This window comes from Harpia harpyja, chromosome 4, assembly GCF_026419915.1.
Source record: "Harpia harpyja isolate bHarHar1 chromosome 4, bHarHar1 primary haplotype, whole genome shotgun sequence".
NCBI classification, from domain to species: domain Eukaryota; kingdom Metazoa; phylum Chordata; class Aves; order Accipitriformes; family Accipitridae; genus Harpia; species Harpia harpyja.
In genome coordinates this window covers 63,501,553-63,527,990 of record NC_068943.1, presented here as the reverse complement: position 1 = coordinate 63,527,990, position 26,438 = coordinate 63,501,553, and the positions used below count along the sequence as shown (strand labels likewise).

The following is a 26,438-nucleotide window of genomic DNA, read 5'->3' as shown; positions in this document are numbered from 1 at the left end:
ATGTTTTAGCCCACACTACTGAAGGATGCAAAATACCAAAATAATTATTGTGTCAGAAAACTGGAAGGGAGAAAAAGTACAGTGAGATAGCTTTGTTTTGCTTGGGCTTTTTTTCATTCAGCTACCTTTGCAGCCCATCCACATCTGAACATGAATTCCCTGGCTCCTGTGTCTGGCTCATATGCTCACAGTACCCTGCAGACTGCTTTGAGGCTTTGACGAATAGATGTGGGATGTGGTGTTTATCAGAGCAGGAGTTAAAATAAACGTTTCCTAGGTTTACTGGCAATTAGCTTTGCTCACATAAAATAAGAGAATAGAGAAGAGAAGGCAGGAGCGAGCAGCCTCGGACTATTTGGATAGGATTTGGGGTTGTATTGTTCATGTTGTTTTTATTTGATCTAGATGAAAAGCACTTTTAACTTGGTAGCCTGAAAAGATTAGACTTGCATATACACAATAAACCCCATTTTGTTTTGTTTTCCTCTTTGACATACTAGACAAAGAGAGGGTGTTTATACACCAGTGTGGACAATGAATCTATTGTCTCATCTCCTGTAGAAACAAGTGCCATCAGTGCTTAAAATTGATCCAAGAGCTCTTACCTGATTCCATCACATCAGTTATTTATTTATTCACAGAGAAAAGAATCCCATGAGACTAACAACTGTTATCAAGGACAACATGGGAGGAAGGAAGAGAGGAAAACCCTAAGTGGTGCCTGTCCAGTTGTTTAGATTTTTTTTGTGCCACATTTCAAACAAATCAGCACAGCAAAAGCTAATTTAGCTATCAGTGTGAGATGTGGGATTTACAGACTTTCTCCTGCACCACTGTAGTTGGCAAGAGCTTTCCCATCAACTGGAACAGGAAAATCAGCCAGGCAGTTGTCTGTGTGCTCATTAACACTCGTTATTGGCATTACTGGTGTGCCTAAGTTTTCTGCTGCTCTTCATGCCTTGACTTACATGGATGCGACTTGTTCAGCAGCAATATTTAAACCTGTACTTAGAGGATCCCAAATTCCTCAAGTCATTTTGATACCCATCATCTTTTGGGATTGGTGCCTGACTGCAGTCACATGCTGACGTATTTTTTTAAGAATCTCGCCTTTGCTGACTTGCTGCTGTGGCCTGGAGACGTGTCACTCACACTTAAGATCATAAAAATCTGCCTCATTTACTTCAAGTGTTAACACTGCAACTGATGACAACAACAAATATAGAAACATTTACTATGCTTCCTCTTAGATACATTTGATTTCTGCCAGATGCTGTTACAGCAAGTGAAATACTTTGGTGTGGGAAAGTGTGTGCGTGTGTGTGTAAATAGCAATAAAGTACTGATTAAAAACCATGACAAAAGCCCTGAGATGCTCACCACAACACAATGGACCTGACCAGAGATGTGGCACAGAAATTGTCAAATTCTCAGCATGAACCAGGAGTGTACCTGGCTCTGGGGGACCCACAAACACTTCCCAGCCCTCAGACTCAGGTACGTGCCCCAGTCCCTGTCATGCTGGGACAACTGTGTCCTCCTCCCTGTGCACTGGTTTCTATGGGAGGAAACCTGGAGACATAAGAAGAAGGGGAGCTATGCATTGAGTTTGGTGGAGCGATGGACCAGACCAGTTTGCCCAATGGCTCTACAGCATAAATCCATCTAGCTGGAGGCAGATGGAGATGGTGGATTATTACACATTCCAAGTAATAAACCCCCCCCTATAACTAGGATAGATCAATCCTCTAATCCAACCCTTATGGTTCCAGCAATTGCTGGGATGCCAGGAAGATTGTGAAAGGCATGAAGTTAAAACCATTACATAAATGTTCATGTGCTCTTCTTTGTGCTATTTATTAGAGTCACACTTACAGGCAGACACAAAGGTGGAGGCTCTCCACAAAGATTAAAGAATTTCTGATGAAACAGCAAAGGAAGAGAAGGATGGGAGGAGAAACTGAACCCCAGACAACTGGCACATATTTCCCTAGGGCTTGCAGGAGTCCTGTCACAGCCAGCATTGCATTCCCCTATCTTGCAATACCCAGTGCCCGTGACCGAAGTGTGCTGGGGCTCCTGTAAAGAACATCGTCATTCCCTGCACCCCTCCACCCTGAGCTGTGGCCAATTCATCCTTCCCTGGATCTCCCTCACATGCAGGCAACCTTTCTCCTGGCACACTTGGAAGGCTAAACTCCATGAATCCAGGCAATGTTCATCCAGGCCTGGGTAGAAACAATGTGCTCTGTTATTTGGCCTCAGCCTGCTTTTTAGCGAGCAGCTTCTCGGCTTGCAGAGAAAGTGGCAAATGATGACTATGCAGTTAGTTGCCCTTCACTTTCTTTTTTAAAATAAAATGTGATTATTAATCAACAAAAAGTGATGTGTCTCAGGGCTCTGGAGGGGAAAAAAATAGCTTGAGGTGATTTGACAAACTGATTCTTTTGCTGTGCTGCATTTCCCATGGGACACGACAAATTAAATGTCGAAGCCAGCTAGAGAGTAGTGATATATCTCAGTCCGGGCATTAATCAGCCTGCCTCTCATTTACCACTTTCCATTTAAGTAGATGACTGTATACAGTTTGAACAATAGAGCTTTTCATTCCATAATCTCCCTAATTGTAATTTAAATAGGTTTCCTGACAGTTGCCCTCAAGGCTGTGGGGGAGATGATTCCAAGAGCTCCCTGTCCACCTAGGGTTTACATAATGGATGAAAATTCAAATCCTGGTCGAGATGCAATTAGATAATGCCAGGAAAAGGAAAGAACAGATCGGATGAACTGCAATAGGAGAAGGAGAAAAGTACATTTGGTATCACTGGGAGGCAGAAGTAACACACACACACACACACACACACACACACACACGCACTGACCTAGATCACATCGAGGTATTTGATACTGTCTAGTAGGGAAATGAATATCCAGAGACTTTGCAATGCAACATGTAGAGTAAATAGGAGCTGACTGAGAGCCATAAAACCCCGCTGGTGTTTCTCTCATGGAAAGTATCGCTTATGATTACAGTGATGGGGACTGGCTTATGAATACCTGACTAAAGTATAAAATGTGCTGAGTCTACTGATGCCATTGACAAGTGAGCCATATGAAATTAAAAGCCGTATCTGTTTGCTATTACATAAGAGGAAAAGCCAGGAGTGGAAAAAAAACCCTGGAACTTGGCAAATCTCATTTAATCACATCTGGCAATTTCCTAGTCTGAGTGATTATCACTGTTGGATATCATGTTTTTAGAAAGTAAAGCAAACAAAGGAACTAGAGCAAACGAGTCAGAAAATAAAAGGCCTTTAAAAAAAATAATACTTGTGCACCTTTCAGCAATGTTATAGGCCATGCTTCGGAAAAGGGTATTTAAAGCTATTCTCTAAGAACAGTCACGTTTCAATTTAGTTTAGGATTAGTGACAGATGGCTATGTACTAGAAGGGCGTGCAACACTCCTTTGAACTCCCTTATCTTAAAGAATGGGGAAAACATTCGTCAATTTCTTCTGTGGTCATTGCAAGAAATATGAGAAATACCAAACAACTTTGACTAGCTGAAAAGGTCAGAAGTACAAAAAAATCCTAAAATGTGACAGGGTGGAGAGGTATACTTCAGTTTATTCCCAGCCATGCAGGTCGGTGAGTGTGAAGTTGACTGCATTTGTCCCAAACAAATTGTTCTATCTCAAGGCTAAAAAAATAAAACATCATTTGACTTGAAAATTTGAATTTTTTTCTACCCAAACAAGGCAAGGCAAGGGTTCCCTGAAACATTTTGAATCAACTTCTAGCTAATAGCAGTAAGGCAATATTTGACAAATCTCAAGCCTGTCTGCATGGATGAGTAGAGATGATCCCTTGCTCAGCCTTAGAGAGCAGCAAGAGACACTAGCCCTGAGCATGACGGGATGCTGATGTGCAGCTACTGCACTACGGCTGACTGGCAGCTGCTCGGCTCACACCCCCAGCAAAGCAGACTTGTGTCCATCTGCACAGGCCTATGAGGCTGTACCTTCAAAGAATTAGTGAATCTCACAAATGCAGTTATAGCTTAGCCAGAAACTGTTGGGCACTCCACAACAGGCATGTAGTAGGAGCAATTGCTAGAAGATATGAGTTGCTGATGAGAAAAAGACATAAAGAAACTATAGTCATGATGGGGCAAGAGAAACGGGGAGCTCTTTTTGTTCTGCTCAGTCCTATGCGGATTATTTCAGACACACTTAAAGAGTCAGCTGCTTATACTCTGTAATGGTGGATGAAGTTGTCTGGGGAGTTTAAAGAACCTTGCTTTGGAAATGAAAGTACGGAAATCTTCAGAAGCAATTCAGAACAGAATTGCTTCCTGCAGCTAGGAGTAGGCTGTAGTTTATTTACTGGTAGATGGATATCACTGTAAGAATAAAAAAATAATGTAGCTGAATAATCAAATACGCCTTACATCACCATGAAGAATGATGCTCCTAGCACTGTGGTATTTGAGAATGATACAATGCCCTAAATAACAAACTATCATCTCCTCCTTGTTAATCTGTCTTTGTCAGTCAGGGAAGAAACTGTGAGAAATTTCTTCAAAATTTTTTTTATTTTTTTTGTGCAATTCACTGTGGGAGTTTTTTTAGTGGAAGTGAATTCAAAAGAATGAAGCTTTGCACTTTGAAATCTTTAGTGACATTTAAGATAGCCCAAGTCAAACAGAGCTATAGATCTAAGGCACTTGCCTAGTGTAAATGTAAATATTAAATACGCAAAAATCTTTGAAGTCGGTTAAAGCTAGGCAAAAACCTATAGTGTAGACTTACAATTCAATGACTAATATATACATATAACATTTCAATAAACTTAACTGAGTCACTCTGAAAAGTAATATATAATCTACAAACATCAATAGAAACCCAAGACCTGCATAGCTAAGCCCAGGGAAGTTGTTTTTCTTCAGAAGTCTGCTCTTGGCCTTGCTGCTACGAAGGGACTGCCAATTCATACTTCCAGTTTCAAATCAATATTTCCAATGCTTTTGGATAGGAATACATGTTGAAAGTCAGTGGTGAATCATTTAATTTTCCACTCAGAGTATTCTTACCAATTACCACACTCTTCTGTGCATGTTACTCTGCGTTATTTATGAATTTCAAAAGGCAAACATAGGGTTTGGCTACAGAGGGATGCTGAAGGACATTAGTCTGAATTAGCCGAAGATATGAAATTAGAGGAGATTAGTTAAATGTCATTAAAGTCCTCATGGACTTTTCAATTCAGAATAAAACCTGAAATTTTAACTTGGATAAATGAAGCAAATGGCTACAGAATGAATTAAGCCCATCTTAATTCTGAACCAAGCCATCCACACAAGGGTTGAGTGTGTATTTGCCTAATGCGTGCTTGGGCCAGCGGACATTAACACATCCATGTAGGCGAGTTCTAAACATAACAAACACGCCGGCTCTTGAGGTAGTGAGTTGGCACCCACTGAAGCGGCAGCCCCTGCTTTGCTCCCCTCAAGCGGCTGCCGGGCAGGTCTGGGCGCGCGGGCAGGCGGCACAGAGCCCCGGCTTGGCGCCTCGGTCGGAGGCAAAGACTTCAGAAAGAAGAAAAACAACTTCCCTAGGCTTAGCTATGCAGGTCTCGGGTTTCTATTGACGTTTGTAGATTATATATTACTTTTCAGAGTGACTCAGTTAAGTTTATTGAAATGTTATGTGTATTTCGCTGAGTCAGCACAGCATCTTGGTCTGAGGCAGACGTGGCTGGAGGTATATGAACCTGAACTTTGCCTGATCCAATGAAGGAAAGCTAGAATTGTTTCAAACCTTTTTGCTGCCAGTGCATTTGAACTGTGGGTGTGCTAACCTATTTGAACTGGTTCCAACCTTTTTAAAAAAAATATCCTGCTAGTCCATTCAATCTCAAAGCTGGATGCTCCAGAAATTTTCCCAGCTTAGTTTCCCCAAAACCCTGCTGCATTAAACAGAACAACAATATGACCAGACCAGTGTTCGTAATCATACTACTTCTTCATCTCTCAGTACAGGCTGCAACGTATAAATAATATGGACCTATCATGTGAAAACATCAGTTTAATCCAACATTTTTAAGCAACAAAATGTCAGTCAGAGAAAATGTACCTGTGTGTACCTGAGTTAAAACCAGGACTCAGCCTGGAATAAACAATAGTAAGAAAAATTATTTAGGATTCACCCTGAACTCAGGAACCACTTGCTGATGCTAGAGCCAGATGATGCCACCTACACTTGGGTGTGTGCAACTTCATAAAATGCACGCCCTGTTACTTACTTTCACACAAGGTAAAGCACTAGTGGATAATTTTTAATTTATGATCATTATTCTGCTGAATGTATATTTCATTGCCATTGAAAGGTACAGCCACAAGATCATCTGATACAGACAGATTTTGCTGTATCATCAGGAGTACTCAGGTCACATTTTGAATGCTTCTTAATACACAGGCAGGCTAGAGATCTGTAAATGGAAACACAAGACAGTGAAACAACAGGTGAAGCTACAATAGAAATTATTGATTAACTGTGTCACTGCAAATGCCCTGAATTTGAAATCATAAAACCACACATCATTGGGTCTTAATGAAACCTCAAACCCAGATTTGCATTTGAATTCCTGCTTGAGTTGATTCTGTATGCAATTGAGCAGTCTCGAGCAAAAGACTGGGCCAAGTCCCTTGAATTTTTAAGAAAAACTGAACCTGCAGGTCATTGCAGCCCAGGCCCCTCTATGCTGTCAGTTTGGTTCTTCTTTCATGCACGGTTCTGCACTGTGTGCACCCATAATGATATGACTGAAGATGCAGGACATCAAGGAAGAAAGGCAGAACCAGGTCAGAAGAGACTTAACTGATAACCAGGCCTAACTTAAAAAGGACAAAATGAACAGTCATTTACTCCTCTCAGAGTCGCATTAAATATGTAGTATGCTTCCCATAATAAAGCTACACTGGAAAATCAAGCATGGTTTTTTGACCAGAAATATAATTATTCTTTTCAACATACCAAGTTCTGGAATTAGATCAAGACACACAACCATGAATTTACTTGGGGAGAGTAATATATTTAATGATGTGCTTAATAATCATAGAATCCATTATGCTTGGCAAAAATAAATGTGTTTAAAATCTGCCAAAGTCAAAAGATCAGTTTCAAAATATGTTTATTGAAATGAAATCTGAAAAAAATAACCCCTCCCCCTACAACTTCAACCCACCAACCTGAAGCTAAAAAAGTCTGGATAAGGAAAATGGTGAGCCAACAATCTCTCTGCACTAGTAGGGAATTTAGGAATTATAAAAGCAGAGAAGTTCAATAAAAAACATATATGGTTTTAACATCCTGGAAAAATGATTCCACAGAACTTTAAGCACTTGAGTTTCAATTCTGCAAAATTTGTTACAAAAGCACGCAGACATGGCACCTGCCAGCTACAGCATCCAAGAACTATAGTGAGCAAAAGGGGGGCTGACATTTCAGGGATGCTCCAGAGCATGGAAGTAGGGGCTAATGTCATCCACATGAACTGATGTTGCGAAAAAATTCAAATGGGGAATGCAGTGGGAAGTGGGTCATTTGCCCACAGAAGGACATCTATTTGCTTGGTTTCCATAGAGAGGGAAGAGAAATTTTCCTAACCTTGAGATTTCCGGCATGTCAGCACAGCAGGGCAATTGCGGGTGTATCGTTCACGGAGGAGTCACCAGCAGAAGGCTGGTTAGATATGTTTCATTCTGTTTGTTTATCATTCGTGATCCTGGTAACCAGTTGCTGCGAAATAGACTTCCACTGTTAATCAAACACTTGGCATCATGCTTATGACTAATGTAACGTAAAATGTTTATTTTCCTGATGTAAAGCATCCTCTAATGGCAAATATCATCTCCTAATGAAGCATGGCAATGCCGAGGCCAAGTGCTTTTTCTGGCTTACCCCTGCAGAAGTGGAGGGAGATGAGGGCTGCGCACCCCAGAGTGAGTCCCTGCAGCCCTGCCCCAATCCCCTGCCCGGACGGGAGATTCAGCTCGCAGAGCAAAGGTGGTTGGGCTGTCAGCTCTGGCTGTCTCAGCCTTCCCTCTCTGGGCTGGTAAAACATATCCTGATATGTCCCTATCTATCCTTCGCATTCAAGTGAAACAGTTTTGATCAGATTGAGTGCAAATATAGCACAGCTCATATAGTGGGCTCTTTGCTTTCATAGTACAAAATGACTTGGAAAAAGAGCTCAGGAAGGTCTCTGACTCCTCACTTACCGTGTTAGAAAATCCAATACTTTTGATTCACATGGCAGAAAACAGACAGTCAGAGAAGTGAAGGGAAGAGCAAACAAAGTACACAAGGCTGACATCATGCCCTGCCAGCACAGCATATCATGCTCGTAAATAGTGTCCTTCCTTCTGTAGTGTACCAGCTCCTAGCCGGGGAGCTGCAGAGACAAGGAGGAGGCAGGGGAAGGCAGATTAGAGGAGTCAGGGTCAAAATTCGGGGCGGGTCAACATGAGAAAGTGACTCTTGAATCTAGTGACAGGAGGCACAGAAACTGCTGAGACAGTATATGAAGTCAGAGATGAAACAAGAGTTATTGCTGTTGAAAAAGGACTGCAGAAAGCTGATAGTGTTACAATTGTATACCTGCAAAAACAGCCTGCTTTCTCTCCACAGGAGGAATTGAGCTGTCTAGGCTGGGAGTACTTGCTTTGGGTAGTTGTCTTTCTCTTCTTAGCAGTACTGTATATTTTAATATCTTTATAAAGCCTGAAAACTTTCTATTGTGGATAAACGTATAGCAGACTTGCACAAAGCAGCAAATGATTCTCAGCATAAACAGCCTGGCTATGGTGTGTGTTCACACATATACCCTCACATGGCCTAGTACCTTCTCCTATAGAAAACTGATCCTGACCCTATATGGTATCTGATTATTTTCCCTAATCTGTGCCTTTATCTGCATCAGAAGCCCTGCTGCACCATCCCAGCCGCTGTCATAAAGCAAAGAGAGTCCATAACCTCTTTCTGTGTTGGCAGGTACGAAGGTGGATTAAGAGCCCAGTGGTCAGCGTTGAAAAGCACCCACATGCCAGCCTCAAATACCCGACGTCCACTGTGATGCATTTACCTCCAGGGGATTCGGAGCTCGAGCCTCCACTGTGCCAGACCTGCCTGAGCGACCACCCTTTCCAGCGAGGGATTGCTCCTCAGGAGGCTGAGTCCTGCTCCTGGGAGAGCCAGAGAAGCAGCAAAGTAAGTCACTCTTTCCTCCCCCATACTTTGTTTACATCTTTCACACTGATAACTGGTCTGTACTTACGAGATTGTGCTTCCCTTAGAGAGAGGGCATTCTCCAAAATCCGAAACTCTGCTGACCAAGGCTATTGTGCACATCTGGGCTCTGCTTTCTACCTTGAACTTTGATACCCACGGACAGCATGAGGAATGAAGGGTTCTTCACAAAAGTGCTGTGATGTAGTCTCTCAGTATTTGAACAGATCAGTAGTAACACTAAGGAGTATTTCCCTGTTTTACAGAAACTCAGGTGCAGAGAGGTGATGTTATCCTTCCAAGATAATGAGAAGGACCAGGAACTGTTAATTTTTTCCCTTCTGCCCCACAATTACAAGACCACCCTTCTTCCCCCCCCAAAGCACATCTAGCTTTCTCTTTAGAAATAAGAATTTGGCTCAGGGAGTTTCCTGAGCTGGAGGTGAACAATTCAGTGGGTCTTTTAAGCAGAAGGGAAACCCTGGTTTGCCTCGAGTCATGCCAGTGGGTTATAAATGACAACATCATTCTGCGTATAGTGCTGGGCAGTTGCACACAGATGTGAAGGTGGCAAAGCTGTAAGGGTCTGAGGTGAAATGGTCAGGAAGGGGCTTTTCTGAGGCAGACTTCAGACCTTTCATTCATCATTCAGCTCCACCTAATCCCTGTGGAGAAAAGCCAAATGCAGAACAGCAGGTTTTGCTCAGAGCCCACCTTCCCTGACAGAACCATCCCTGCCTGGAAACAGTGCACAAAAGAAAGGAGAGAGTTGTAGAAACATAAAAGCAAACAAATAAGAATCTTTCCAAGTACAAAGCAGAGCAAATGTGACAAGGCATTTATCAGAGCCTTAGCACACAGCTCACAGCAGAAACATTTTTTCATGCTACATCTGCTGCATTTTTAAACAGGGAAAGTCAAACAGCAGGTAAAAATGGAAGTCCTGTGCAATTCAGAGATCCAGCAAAGACATTTTGGTGAAACATATGCACAAGCGGAGGAGCTAATTACTCCTCCATTTTACTTCATTAAGAAGATTATCTTTGCTCAGGCTGAAGCATTAAAAAATGAAAGCGCCAAAGAACGGAGGATTCTGCAAATCCGCTGCCTTGCCGTAAATCACATGTACTCCTATACAGCTGTAGGGCCTCACGACTGATTTCCATTCGGTTTTACATGCATATGGGATAGATTTGGCTGAACACAGATTCCCCCAGACCTCTCCCTCAGTCTCCTTACTGCAGGCAGTGGAGAGGCTGCTTACTCAGCAGCTGGAGTCTGCAGCAAGAGGGGTATTTTGCATGCTGCTTTAAAAATAACATCATCTGGCAAAAGACGCCTTGGATAAAGTTATCCTGCATAAGGAGTCTTTTAAGTAAGTTAAAGCACAGAGTCTTTGATGTGATTAAATGTAAGGTCACTGCCTCTTTCTCTACAGTAAAACCAGGCAGGAAGCTTTTAATAATAAAGGCTGAAGGAGCTCCATGTCTGATCTTTTCCAGGCTTAGAGTTGCTGGGTGAGATTCTGTTCAGGGGTTACAAATGGCACGAGCTGCATAAATGTGAGATAACTCCCTTCACTTTAAAGCAATGAACTTGAACAGACATAGTCCGTATTTCAAGGAGAAGGGAACGTGGTCTCTGTTAAGCCAGCAGGGAGCTTGGGGTGTGCCAGTTGTCTCTCCTGGCTAATTCTTGTCCCTTTCTCCCCATTAGTTTTCCTTCTCTGTTGATTTCAATACTGCAGCTGGGTGCTGGTTCAGTGATTATAGTTCCTTTGTGCTATGCCCCACACCAACACGTACAAGGGTCCTACTGACCCTGTCCTTTTGCTCAAGGGCAAATTAATTCACAAAGAAATCAGCTGTGAAATATCATTAAAGGCTTGTTCTAGGCAATAAGCTTTCTCTGACATGTTTCAGGCTATTCTGATCAGTTTGAAAAAGGCCTTATAAAAAACAATCTGATTAAACCACATCACCCAAGGGAACACTTGTCTGTACTTCTATTCTTATTTCCAACACAAAACCAGGGAAAAAAATCACTACTGCTTGTTTACTGTGATGGTAATTATGTAGTGGAGTCTTTAAAAATTGACTTAACGTAAATAAGATTATATTGAAAATGAAAGTATTTTAAATAATGAGATTTTTTCTTATGATATGCTTCCATTTCCACCTCCCAGGCTTTTCTATTCAGGCATGTGTCAGCTGGAGTTTATAAATGATTACTGATGTAACCTCTACTAAGTCTCCTCTATTATTTGTATGGTAGTGTATTATCTCTACATTTTTATGACATTTTTTCCGCATTGTATACAGTGGACTAGATAATTTTCAAGCATTGCCAGAAAACCATGCTAATTTTCACAAGACTAACTTACATAGGTATATTATTGGGTTTTGTAACCGACATGGATTAGTTCTATGGAAGCTTATATCTGCTCTACCAGTGTAACAGCTGAAGCCCTAAGGGCTTTGGACCACTGCCAGGGTAATGATTTACAATAACCATTCCTCGCTTTTCCATGTCTATCTACATACTTCAGGTTGCATAAAACTCACTGGCTTGATGAGAAGGGTAAATTCCCTTTCAAAATAAATTGCTGCGCTGTACAATGAGTACCACATGTAAATAAGCTGGTTTTGAAAGGGTGAGCAAACCACCATTTAGACCTGCTTAGCAGTCTACTAAATGGGGAGAGGGGAACATGGTGAAAATCGGGGGTGATTTAAATCTCTCAGGTGAGGGTTTACCAAGCTGGGTTATTAGAGGTAAATCGTACTCACGTACACACACACAAAAATCCTTCATACTCTCCGTGATCTGTATATGCCACTTACACTGTATTGTTATGCCCTTGTTTCAGACCTTTCTGTAAATAAGCAAAAGATAACAGACCTTGCTAGTGAGCTCAAAATATCTTCTTTTTTTCTCAAACAGACCCAACAGCTATGTTCAAGGCTTGTTCTGTTCTTTCTTCTTTGTGTAAAAAGCTCCTATTGCCCTATCTATCAGCTGGCATTTGTCCTGAAGTGCCACGGACACATCTCTATCTAGTAGACCAAAGCCCTGAATGTTTAGAGCTATCTTTTCTTTCCAAAGCTAAACAAAAACCCCACGCTGCCTGTAGCTAAGGGAAAAGAGGAGGGAAAGAGCAAACTAATGTGTTTACTCCATGCAGTAACGTGATTTTAAATTGCCGGGAGCATCTCTCTGTTGGGCACGGCCACCGCTGCGTGACTGGGGGCTCATGGATGCTGAGCGGGGCACTGAGCCCCACCAGCCCCAGAAGGGATCTGTCCCCACATCAGGTGCGATATGGTGGGTCTGGCAAAGGGTTTTGGTCTCTTCACCCTCTCTTGTCACTGCTGTGGGGCTGGTGGTGGAAAAGAGATGGAGGCTGCTGCGGGAATTGCCCCATCTTCCTCCACCCGCCGCAGTACATCCATGCCTGGTGTCTTTTGTGAAGGAGCATCGGGAAAGTCTTGCTTAGGGCTGCAGGGAATTCAGTGCTGCCACCTTTTTGGATAAGTCCTTTGCAGCTTATTGGAAGTTAGTTATTCTCAAAGACACTTTTGGATCATGTGATTAGTTCAATAGCAGGAATTTATTTTACTATTAAAAACCATTCAAAGCTCCTGTGTATAGGAAAGCTCTTGATTTCAGTCAGATTTCAGCACTTTACTATATTTCAAGTCTTGCTTCAGAGATGAGGAATGCTGAAAAAAATGTACCCAAGCCAAAGTTTGGGCAATTATTTGAGATAGTTCTACTTATTAATCTCTCCTATAAAAACATACAGCTTCTAGAAACCTGCATTTGAAATGGGGTAAGAGTATGTTTCAGGTGAAATACATTGTGTAAAGGGGCATCATAAAAATAAATGCCTTTTAATGGACTAGGAAAATGTGGAGATAAGAAAAAGAAATATCTGACTAGCTCTCTGTAAAGAAAGAGTTTGGTGACAGATCTGATTGGGCTTTTTAGGGAAGGGTGGTTTTCTCACCCATTTTGGATAAAAAGCTCCCCTACATTTAATGATCTGCATTGGCAATGAGGCACCTGTGATTTACACCCTGATAAGTGCTAGTTAATACACAAACATATGCACCTACACAATAGAGGAAATGGAAATCCTGAACGCCCAGTATGGGACAATTAATTCTGCAACCAATATATGTGAAAAGTGCTACAATAAAACATAATTTGGAAAATAATAGTAGGTGAAAAAAAAGAAGTTCAGTTAATAGAATTGTTCAGAGAAATCAAATCTGGAGAGGACTGTGAGAGCCTTTAATGAACCTAGGCAAATTAACAACCTGATGGCAGATTACACTTGATAAAGAGAGAAACACAGTAATGCACTTTGATGGAACAATTAGAAATACTCAGTATACCCTGCAGGGTCTTAAATTAACTGTGATTATTCCAGAAGGCAGCCCTGGGTGCCACAGAGAGTAGCTTACTGAAGACCTCAGCTCAGGGTAGCTCAGCAGGTCAATCCAATGCTCAGCAAAGAAGACCCTCTACCCATTTGTTGAGGAGTACAGCCCTCCATTCACTGAATTTACTTCTGCCCTTATGGAGACATACAGGGAGGGAAGGGAAATAAATATGCCTAGTGCGATTGAGGACAGACCAGCGGTACCAGGGCAACAAATGCCTGGGAAAGGCCTTGCAGGCCAAGCTGTATCATTCTTTCCCTTCATCTATATAATGAGATCCACTTTGAAATGGCTGGTAGAGGCTCTGGTAACTAGGACCCTTTAGGAAGAGATCGCCAAGGAGGAAAGGACAGACAAAAAGGCCAGTGGTCAAATGAGCCTACAGCTCAGGCTGACTTTTGGTGTAAGAAACCTTGTCTCTCTTGTGCATGCTGGAATCTCCCCACACAGGGATCTGGGAAACACTTAAGAAGATCATCTCAATGAGTTTTTGTTTCCCTTTTGTCCCTTCTTGCAACCAGGAAAAGCTGCTAGCAAGAAAATAACCATATTCTTAAACTCATTCCAGAAAAAATATAGCCCTTTATTTGCCTGCTCCACTGCAACAATGAAATAGCAGGGATAGGTCTAGAAAGCAAAAATGGGAAACAATTTAAAAGTTTCCATTTAAGCTAACATATAGCATAGATACAATGAGAAAATCTTGTATATGGTATAAAAGACTGAACATTACAAGCAGACTTTAAACATAAGAGTTACAGAGATCTGGCACTGTCTGTCAAAACAGAAGAGTCAAACTCATTTACAGCTGGAGTTTAATGTATTCACGTGTAGGATGTTCTTGCCTTTACACTTGGTTACTCCTGATTTCAGAGTATATTTTGCTACATCCTGTAACACTGGAGGATGGGGGCTTATCCCACTGAGTCTGGGAACTGCGCCTTGTATTCGTAAGAGTGACATACAGAGAGATAATCTGTATTATAGCACTGTGAAAATGAAAGAGAGTTTTAGAGAAGCAAGTGGTTCAATATGAGCAATTAGAATAGTAGAGAAGGTATTTTGTACTTCACTCCATTCAGCAACCTCTGGCTGCAGAAAGTCTATATTTTCTGGATCATCACAAGTCAAAGTTGTACCTTAATCCTGCAAGTTGACAGTCTCAAATGGAAAACTCATTTTTACCAGCATAGCTTACAGCTATTTTCTAAATAGTTGTTTCTAGCTGACTGCACTAAAGCTCTTTTAGCTATTGATATAAATGTGTCACTAATGGGTTTTTGATGGAATTTTGAATTGAGAACATTTGAATACATATCTCCGCCCATAAGCACAGGCTTATGTATCTGCCAATAGGTGTCTGTACTTTAGGAATCTGATCATGTGTATATCCAAAGACTAGTGACTCAAATGTGATTTTATTGCAGATCCTATAGCTTTAGCAAGATGAAAAGCAATCTTAGATTTATCTGTTGCTCAGCTTTCTCAGCAGCTGTGAGATCAGCTGTGAAAGCAACATGCGAGTGAGGTGGGAACAGGCTTTGTTTCAGGGATTAAATCTAAATGCAGTATGTACTTTCATGGTTTTGTAATGGATTGATATAGGGTTATTATGGATAATATTTATTTAGACGAGTCAAAAATGTTTAACACAAAAGCGTTTTCAAATGGAAATGGCAAAGCACAGTTTGCAAATGCACAGGCTAAAATTGTGTGTAATTTCAGTGAATGGCAAAGACTGAATAGCAGACAATTGCCTGTGGGGGTTTTTACGGTCCCAACTGACAAAGCGAATGTCTATATAGCACGGAGCATATAAATCAGTTCCATGGCTCAAAGAAATGATGCGATACATCAATCATCTGCTTTACAAATATGCAGTGAGGCATTTGTACATACATCACAGGTCTGTTCTAGTGCCATACATTTAGTAAATTAATTGGACAAGTCAATTTCAAAAACCAAAAACATGCTTTCCTCTTTTTTGAATGCTGGTGCAGCACTACTGAAAATAATTAAAATATCTCCTATTTTAAAGAAAATAATTGTCAAGGGTTTTCCCTGAGGATATCTGCAGCTGGAAGATGATTTATTGTACTTTCCACGGAGTTTGCATAATACCTGGACTGGAAATGACATCTCTTTCTATCTCTCTCAATTTTTTTTTTTAATTATTTTTATTTTTAATATGGCATTTATCTAGCACCTTTTCCACTCAGAGATCCCAATGACTTTGCTGACAGTCACAGGGATCAGAGAAAAGTATATTAGTATGTATTAGTATGTAGAAAAGTTAATTTCTACATTGGTGGTAGTAACCAGCAAATACCCAGCACAGTGAGTGTGAGGAATTTGGGCCAGACACCGCAGACCAAATTTCTGCTTAGTTTTGTCCTGTCATGCTGGACAGACAAGGCTCATTTCCGATTAGCAAGTGGCCAGATACATAAGGTCAATAAATTTGCTTACTAGAATGGAACAATGATGTTCTCTGTTTCTCCAGAATCCTGCTTCTGGCAACATTTAGTACCTGATGTCAAAGAAGAAGGTGAACAAAACCAGCCAAAGAGCACTTTGTTTGAAAAGAACATATTTTTTGCAGCCTAACACTGTGTTAGATTGATTTGGTCTTCAAAGGTTATATTTAGCAGGGACAACTAGAGTTGCTCTCCTCTGTTGGAGTCTGATTTTAATCTGTTTATTGTCCATCTTGTAATCATTGCTTCAGCTCATTTTGAAGGTAATTCAGTGTTTCATAATAGATAAATAAAGAAGTCTGTTGCATTGTGTGACAAGGTCATAAAAACAATCTGACAGGCAATTAATACTGCTCTCTTAAAAAGTAACAGCACTGAAGATAAAACAACTCTCTCACAAACGTGTGCGTGAGACCACATGCAGACCGCTAAAGACTAGGTCCGTAAAATACTTGAGTATCACTTAAAACCAAACTCAAGCCCATCCACCAGGGGAACAATAAGCCATGTTCTAACATAGTCAGGGGGTCCAGGGCTGCACAAAGACAAGTGGGATGCAGAGGGCAGGAGCAGCTGCAGGGCCACTTCTGCCACCTGGCTGGGGCCAGGGCCATGTCACCAGCAGGACTGCTTGGAGCAGAGGGGTGAGCTGAAACCTCCTTGACTTGACCCTCCTAACAAGTTCCTCCCCTGGCCCATTTGATTCCCCTTCTTTCCATCAAAGGTTATTTCATGGCCTGTCTAGACTGTGCTTTCGAGGATCGGCAGGACTAAGTCTTGTATGCTATTTCTTTCTAAAGAAATGTATTTCTGACCCAAAAACATGTTCCATAAGGAGAAGGTTTTTTATTCCTCCAGCTCGCCTATATATGCTGGTCTGTCTATCCCAAGAAGCCACTGATATCACAAGACATCCCAAGTGTCTTGGTCAGTATGAGTAACACAGTGAGTAATTTTGTTCTCATCTTAGTGCGTTACAGCTATTGCATTCCTTTGCAGTTTATAAATAAGTATCAGCATTTTTCCGTCTAGAACTTCCAGATAACCTTTTATGTAGAATTTTCCTCTTTGCACAAAGAGGTTACAATTGCCTAAGACCTCCATAGTAAAGTCATGCATTCAGAAAATCCTATTATAATGTTAGTTAATACAGTGCATGCTGCTCATTTAAGATAATTTAATGCAATTCCCAGATCCCAGGACTCCTCAGTGTCTCCTATCTTAATACAGTGTACTTGCTCTGTATCCAATTATACCCTTTCCATTTTGTGAAGTCTTTTTCACCCTCTGAAGAGTCAGCACAGGATGTTCTAAAAGAGTTTCTGTAATGCACTCTATGGATTTGAAAGATGCATGATAAGTCTACTTTTTTGACCATTTACATTAATGGAAAGATAATTATTTCCAAAGCAGCAGTGCAGCTGCACAAAGAATTTGCATGGCCTATATTGTGTCACATCACATTGACATTACCATTAAAACAAAAAAAACTCTACTCAGACTCATAACAGTTACACTATTTCAAAACCATTTTGGAGCCTTACTGGCAAAGGCGGCACTGGTTTTAACATCCCTTGCTGGTTTTGCGTAGAGTTGGGGAATTAATTTTGGAGGAAAAGAAGTATCACATTTTCCTGATAGAGAGCTCTGGGGGGAGAGTAATCCCATCTGACATCTATAAAGTCTTGAAAAAGAGGGAGTCAGGACCATGGGACTTCTATAAATTAGGAATGACCAGTTTTACGGAACTGAAAATGAAGCCAAACCCTCCTAATTAAGAAATCCTTAGCAGTGAGCTGTCATGTGAAACCATGTGGGGTTTGCTTTCCTATGCAACAAAGAATTTTTTTGTCTTTGCAGATAAATGGATTTACAGACAGATTAAACAAAACAAAACAAAACAAATAAGAAACCCAAAAAGCCAACAAAAAATTATAAACAACAAACAAACTACAAATGTGATAAAACAAATAAACATTTTAAGAGGAGTGTGATAGCACCTGATGACAACACCTGTCTTCTGGAGCGGAATCCATTGCCTACAGTTAAATACTTGTCTTCTGTATTGTAGAGACAGAATTAGGTGCTACAGAATAGTGCTGAGCAAGCAAGTAGAAAACACAAAAAGGGGCTAGATGTGTTTCTCTAAACCATGAAGGAGGATTAGCGTGCAAGAATGGTCTTCAAGAGAATGCCATAGGATCCACTCTTGCCCTTGAAAGATAAGAGGAAGAGCTGCTAAGAGTGGGTATCTCTCATGTATTATTGCTGAAAGTGCGAGGTGGAAGTCTGAGGAAAGCAGAGACTGCAATTTAGGTACATTTTAAAATCTGGTAGGTGGGGAAAACAAACACGTCCCTGCTCCCAAAGCATCTTCTAACTACTACTCAGTAATAAGCTTGGTTAGGTGAAAATGGAGGATACTGTGAACGCCTCCTTTTGCAGCTGTATCTCTCTGTAAGAGCACGCACAAAAGCCGGTAGCCTGCTGAAACCTTGGCAAGGCTGCCTGAACACCCTTCCAGGTTAGATGATTCCTGGGCTTCATTCACTGCTGCAAGGTTTATCTCTGTGTTAAGGAATTGTGGGATGAAGCACTGTTGTAGCTGAGAAGGAAACCTACACTCCTGTCTGCTTCCCAAAGTCTGATTCTTGAGAGTGGCCAAGGCATCAGGCATGCAACTCTATTTCAGGCAACCTCATGTAAAGCAGGAGAAACAGATTTGATTTCTCTAGGTTGAAAAGACATTAATACAAGACCTGTCACAACTGGAGCATTTGTTGTCAGGCCTCAGCTACTAGATAAAAAGAGGGATTGATGTCCTTGACATGCTTTTCAAAAAACACTCTTAAAAGGAAGGAGTTAGCTAATGCTAATGATTTCCCCCTCTGTTGTCAGTATAGTGGCTGTTGTTACTCTTATTATGAAGCATCTAGCACTTCTAAAGAGGTACCTGCAGAGGTACCTATACACCTAGAGTTACAGGTTGTACCCTAGAAAACAGATGTCTAAAAGCTAGCATTATTAAGACGACGATGTTTAGTTTCTTAAGGGTTTCTTTATTTTGATCTAGCCCACAGGAACTGAGACTTTTTGAGAGATAAAGATATTTTGGCTTAAAAAGCGGCCCTTTCATCAAAACAATTCCCCAAGCCCCAAGTTACATCTACTGAAAAAAAAATATAGCTGCACGCAAAGCCAAATGCATCTAGAAATACAACACAATCCTTTTTTCTACATAATAAATGACAGCTACTGAGGGAATGGCTACAGATGAAAAGAACAAACTTGCTTTCTTTTCAAAGCACCAAAGGGAACTGCATGAAACAATGAAACTGTTGAGTAAGGCTCTGTCAAGATAAATATCATATATCTGAAAAGTATCTTTAAAATCCGATTACTATAACTGGAAGAATTTCAGAAATCTGTGTACCTTACTTCAATCACCAGTTGTTTTTGTCAGAATTGAAAGTCTGGAGGTTTTTTGTTTAGCTTTGCTTTCATATTGCCATACATCACTGAAATGCTACAAGGTTTTCAGTTTCAGCTGTCTCTGAAGGTGGCTTTCTTTTTTAAATTCAGTGTGTCAGTAAACTATGCTCATTATATTCCTAATGTGTCACAGTAACATTTTATAAAAATATTAGGTTTGATTATGTACATTGATACTAAGTTGTCAGAAGTGACCAGCAATTTTAGGCACTTTGGCTTTTGGACACACGCGCACCAAGCTATTCTTTAAAAACATTGCAGAAGGTGAGTGAGAAACACTCCTCGTGCCAAGGAACTACATAAGACCTCAAGCCAGGATCTCAGAAACTGGGGCACTCGGAGCTGGTAGTGCCTCTAGGAACTTTTGCTCATTATGTCTCATAATACCCACTTCTTAAAAGGTGGAATTGAAGCTATTTGGCAGTGACCTTCAGGGATGACAAATTTTAAAAGGAAATACTCTCTGTATCATCCCTTCTCTAGGAGCACACAAGGCAATACTATAAAAAGGGAGTATCTGTTCTACAGTGAAGTTTTTTAGTTATAACTAGTTTTCACCATCTTCTTTTGGTTCATATTCCCTTCAGATAATATAGCAACTGCATTGCAGGGAGGGGAATTTCAAATTCTTCAGCTTTGATCAATGCAATTTTGTCCTGAAGAGGAAATAGAAAAATTTCTGCCAATACTGTGTCAGTGTGATCTGCAGAGCAGAAGCCACATGCATGCTCCACATGCAAGACCAGAGTTTTGTTACCACATCAACATCTGAAAGCCACGTGAAATGGGGCTGACATAACTGTGCAGCAAGCAAAGTTTTTATCACAGGTTATATGGCTGTTGACACATCACACATTCAGGATATCACTTCACATATGAATTGCAGATTAACTTTCCGCCCTAATAAGCGCTACTTAATACTTTCCACACTCTACAGTTTTGGGAGGAATCTTTGAAAATAAGTAACTGGGCGTTAATCCCTGCAAGACATGGATACACCATAAAAGATTGTTATGCTCAGGTAGTTCCTCCTTTACAGTGTGCCTCTTGTAGGATCCTGTTTACAGGCACAACTGAACATGAAATCCAACTGCAAACCAGCCATTTCCTGAGCTAGTTATGCCCACTCCCATGGTTTCAGTCCAGGGCTTTGCCTCTGCATTTGGAGGGGCATTTCACACTCAATTCAGAAGATACTCTACCAGCAGATCTGGCTCCTCCTTGTCCTCCCAGGCTTGCCTGTGGTGGCAATGTTTGCAGTCTTTGTCCCCTTTGTCCTCTTATAGCTACGGGATTGCTACTGTAGGCTGTGAATCTATGTTTTTACCACATTAGCACACAATGAAGACCATGCTGAGCCTACCATTCACCCCAGACTATAACTGGAGGAGCACAGGAAAAAGGCAATTTGGACACTCTCCAAGTCTCTTGCTGCAAAACTCAGCTCGTATCAGTGCCATGTATCCCATTAGCAGCCCGATTCTTCCTCACATTTCATTCCAGAAATACTGAGAGGAGTGGAAATTAGGCCTATAGGAATATTTGTAGATAGATAAGTCTATACCAGTTTCCTTAACCAGCTGTCAGCAGATCTTTAGAAGATGTCCCTTTCTAAGTTTCACAAAGAACTTTAGGGAAAAAAAAAAAGTGCCAGTGCCTTCCTAGAGCATTTGTCAATAGTTTTTTTCTTTCAGTGAAACTGCTGTGTATACTTAGTTTTGAATCTTCGGTGTCTTGGCAGCAGCCTTGTGGTGAGGCTGATAGTAACAGACTTGTTCAATTCTGTCACAACCTCAAAATCTGTTTGACACCAGCTTGATTGTTGCCAAATTTGGGTGGGTTAGGATCGTATCGATCATTTCACTAAGAATGCTGTTTCATGGGGGAGAAACATAGGCTTTTCTTGGACCAAAGCCACAATTCATAAATCAATGAATCCTGCTGATGGCCTCAGTGGTAACGATGGAAGACTGGTTATGCTACATCTGCTTTAAAGTTTTGTGAACAGCTGGAAAGTAGACCACCTGCATGCTGTACGTATCTTTTGAAGGAATGAAAAAACTGAATTTCTGACTCTCTAAGCACAACTGGCAACTTTCATCAGGGACATACATAGCTATGAAAGTACATGCAACCAGCATTCCCATATCTGATTGGGTAACTCTGAATGCAAGCGTATACTTGTACTGTGAAAAAAAGGAGCAACTGCCTTCCAGAGCTGCAATAACTGTTTACACTTAGCAGTGTGTTAAACATTTTCCAATTTAACAAGTCCCCTTTTTCTTGGTGCTATGACTAGAGATAAAGTGAGTTGGAAGAGAAATTATAAATACATCCAAAAGACCTGTTTTGGTGCTTTTATGATTTTCAATAAACAGTGAAATGTCCCTTGTTCTTCCCTTACTCCTCAAGACTCATGGTTAGAGACAGTCCACAGCAGCAGAGGCTAAGGACCAACATATATGCTCAGTAGACATGCAAGTAGTTGCATGTTAAACAGTACTGAACCTTTATGTTGAGCCTTTGGACACCATGTGCCAGCCATTTTGTGCAAGATCAACTCTTGTTAATAATCACACCATCAAATATCAAACTGTGAAATGTTCAGAAATAAGACCCTTTGCAAATGCAAAGCCAGACTGCAAGGACCACACAGGCCCCATTCATTCCTCCCTTAAAGCCTGTCTTGTGGGTAGAAACTGGAGCAAAGAAACTGGATTTAAATCTGTTTTAAACAAGGTTCCAGCCAAACTGGGTATTGCTGCATGGCTGACCAGTGTAAACAACATCAATCCAGCTAAGAACTGTGTTTGTATAGAACTTTATAGCTTAAGTCCCTCAATTTATTTCTTGGGTAGAATGAAGTTTTAGAGTTTATCTACACCAACAAAAACCCCAAGTCATGTCTTAATGCCAACGTGTATGTTTATACTAACATACATCTGTGTTGTGTCGGAAGCAGGGTGGCTGACAGCAAGAGCAGGGAGGGATAGGATGCTGGACACCTACACTGCCTAGCCAGCCAAACTCAGGAAAGTGTTGGAAAATGATCCCAGTATTCCTAACACTCGGTGACCCCATACTGAAGTCACTCAAAGGATGTCATAAGTGCTTTTGTGACCACATACATCATGAGAGATTTTCTGGCACAGTGCTTTGAGCACACCACTCCATTACACTCCCCAGTGCTGGGACTGAGCCGTTGTTATGCAGGTGGGGGATATCTCCTTGACTGGTTCTGATGCAGTGGACATACGTTGCATACAGAGTTTATCTAACCTACATGAGTGACCCTCCTGATTTTGGCTCCTGTCATGAGATCCAGAAGAAACCCACTGATAAGAGCTAATCACGCCCCGATGTAGCCATAGCCTATTTGTTCAAGTTATTTCAGTTTCTGTTCCTGTTTCTAAGCGGCAAACAACGATCACTGCCCTCATTATCAGGCCAGTATCACTCCACCTCCACCACCTCTTGCAAAATGTGGGTGTAGAATAACATTGACCTGTAAGAGCTGCACGCAATTCCATTTCAAGTTTTGCACACACACCAGACAGCAATGGCATTATGTGGACATCCATTTATATTGCCTATACAGCTCAACTGTAATGACAGAAATAAAGCTTTGCTTCATTTCTTCCTCTGAACATGCATGCAACTAACATTGCAACCTTAAATGAACCTAAGTAAAAAAGGACACATTTTGCTAATTTACTTTCTTTCCCTGCAGATGTTTGTAACAAAGATCAGGCAGCTAAAATGTCACGTTCTCTGTGAATGAAACTATCGCTTGTGCCAGCTAGAATGTGTCCTTTCATTTTTTTTTTCCCCAAGAGGTGAACCCTGAAGACAGAGTGAGATTTTCCATTGTCTTAAACAGAGAACAGGATCAGTTCCTCACTATGTCATTGAGCTGTCAGAAATTAATGGAAATATGATTTAAAGTATAGCACAGGTAGACAGTCACTCTCCAAAACCTCTTTGCTTCTAACCAGCCTCATTTCCTTTTTATTTTCAGGTCAAATGATTCCTTAGCAGAGAAAATGAAAGGGAGAACAATCAGGTACTAAGAAAAAAAGGATCAAACCTAAGTACAGCATATTAATTCATGCACAATAGATAATATTTTCTTACAAACATATGTACTTGATCTTGCTGTCATGACACTGAACTGCAGTATTATGAAAATATCAACACTTCAAAGTTAGTAGGACGTCGAAGCTGTCCATATAGCAAAGGTTGTTTGGCTTCCTTGGGATATGTACATCTCAGGCAATGTAAATGGAAGTCTTGATGCAGTAGGACAGCTGATGAGCACATCGTGCACTTGCTACTGGTGGGTCAAGGTACTTGTCTGCTGCTCCATCGTCCTCATTTTCTGTTCTTATAGAAGCATAGAATCATGGAATCATTTCGGTTGGAAAAGACCTTCAAGATCATCGAGTCCAACCATTAACCATGCCCCCTAAACCATGTCCTGGAGTACCCTGTCCACTCGCTTTTTGAATATCTCCCGGGATGGTGACTCGGTCAAGCATATCTGCTCCTCTTCCTGTATAAATACGTTTGTGTTTCAGAGAAGAGGAAAGGATGTGCCAGCCAGCGTCCTTGTACACAGGGATCAAGATGTCTGTAAAGAGCTCCCCACCACTGCTAGCATAGACACTGCACAGGGCTAGGGGCTGTAAAAGGGGTTAGGCTACAGTGGCATTTGGGGCCAGAACTGGAAACCTGGCCACTACCAGTCCAAGGAAGGCCTATAGGACTCACAGCACCCCTCAGATAACTTGCTCCTGTTTCTCTCAACAGCTGTAAATCACAGCTGGCTCAGTATGGGCCCCGCACACAATTGGAGCTGTTATCCTTCACATCCTCTCACCAAGCTGCAAAGACCTGGAGCTGTGATACAACAGAAGCACTCATTCAGAAACAAATTTAGCCCTGTTCCTGAGTAATTCACCCCTGTTTCTAAGCAAGCCCCATATACATGAAGTTTTGACATCTTCTTAGTCCTGCTAGTGGGATTTGAGATCCGCTGCCTCTCTTAGCTGAGTTCAGTCCCTTTGTATCTGAATACATGGCAGAACCACAAGCCTTGAAAACAGGATCCCCAAGTGCTTGATGCGCATCAAGAAAATATGCAGAAAAAAGGGCTTCTCCATTTGTATAAAACCCACTGTATGTGTAAACTGATTGTCATACTTATGTAAGAATGTATTAGGGGATATCACTTCATCATGAAAATCGGGAGGATTGGGAACTAGAGTCTATTCCAGTTTCTTTGAACTGAGATTTAAGTTTGAACGAGTCTTCAAACTCTTTGTTACTTAGATTTTCCATCTGTAAAATGGAGATAATGATTACCCAGTTAACCCTTAGGCTCGGTACTTCAAGATGCCACATATTATCAATTGTCTCTGGCTTGTGGAAGGCATCCATCACTGCATGAGTGGTCACTTTTATTTCTTCCCATGTACAGAAAAACAGAGAACAATACAATATTGCTACTAGTTTTCTAAACTAGTGCCTAGGACAGAGTGAGGATATAGTCTAGAGGGTCAGTAAACTGCCTACACAGTAAGTGCACTTAGTATCTGAAGCAAAATCAGTAGCATTTTTTCCCTGGCAATATGTGCTATGTGACTGAACAGCCAGAGAACAACTGTCACCGTAAGTTCTACTCTGCTCTCGGGAGACCCCACCTGGAGTACTGCGTCCAGCTCTGGGGCCCCCAACATAAGAAGGATGTGGACCTGTTAAAGCAAGTCCAGAGGAGGGCCACGAAGATGATCAGAGGGCTGGAGCACATCTTCTATGAAGACAGGCTGAGACAGCTGGGTTTGTTCAGCCTGGAGAAGAGAAGGCTCCGGGGAGACCTTACAGCAGCCTTCCAGTACCTAAAGGGGGCCTACAAGAAAGCTGGAGAGGGACTTTTTACAAGGGCATGTAGTGATAGGACAAGGGGTAATGGCTTTAAACTGAAAGAAGCTAGATTTAGATTAGATGTAAGGAAGAATTTCTTCACTGTGAGGGTGGTGAGGCACTGGAACAGGTTGCCCAGAGAAGCTGTGGATGTCCCATCAGTGGAAATGTTCAAGGCCAGGTTGGCTGGGGCTTTGAGCAACCTGGTCTAGTGGAAGGTGTCCCTGCCCATGGCAGGGGGTGTGGAACTAGATGATCTTTAATGTCCCTTCTAACCCAAACCATTCTGTGATTCTATGATTTTAGGCAGGTGTTTGTTGCTGAGACATCATCTCACTTGCTCATCCATGGAAAAATGCTTCTTGCTTAGGTCAGAAGCAGTTCAGAGCAAGCTGAGCATGCAAGGGTCACCAATTATTTCTAAGGCTTTAACACCCAGGGCAGAGAACTAGTCCAGGCAAAGTGAGAACTGACCCCAACCTTTGCCCAAATCTTAAACCAAACCTGAAGTAAATTCAGTTAACAGTCATTTCCCTGCACTTGTTTGTGGATGAGAGTGGGATAATGTACAACTGAATGACTCTGCTGTGGTTAGAGCCAGCAAGGACCAGAAAATCCAGTCTTATGATACTTTCAGGCTGATTCCTGGAAAAAAGGGAAGTATACTATGAGCCTTGGAAGACATCCACAGCTGCAAGGGACCCTGTGAATGTGTGGAAGCTCTGTCCTCTCTAATCAACATACCTTGTTTATTGCGAGTGTTGTGTCAGCTCTGCATACAGCTTTTTTACTCCACTGTGCTACTTAATAG

General features: G+C 41.4%; 1 protein-coding gene across 1 annotated transcript in view; it reads left to right on the top strand.

Annotated features, from left to right (window-relative positions):
- SGK1 (serum/glucocorticoid regulated kinase 1) overlaps positions 1 to 26,438 on the top strand; it is a 79,502-nt gene that overhangs the window by 16,298 nt on the left and 36,766 nt on the right. The window contains exon 2 of the mRNA XM_052784419.1: positions 9,055 to 9,270. Within this exon, the coding sequence (XP_052640379.1) occupies positions 9,055 to 9,270 (216 nt within the window). The remainder of the gene's footprint in view (positions 1 to 9,054; positions 9,271 to 26,438) is intronic.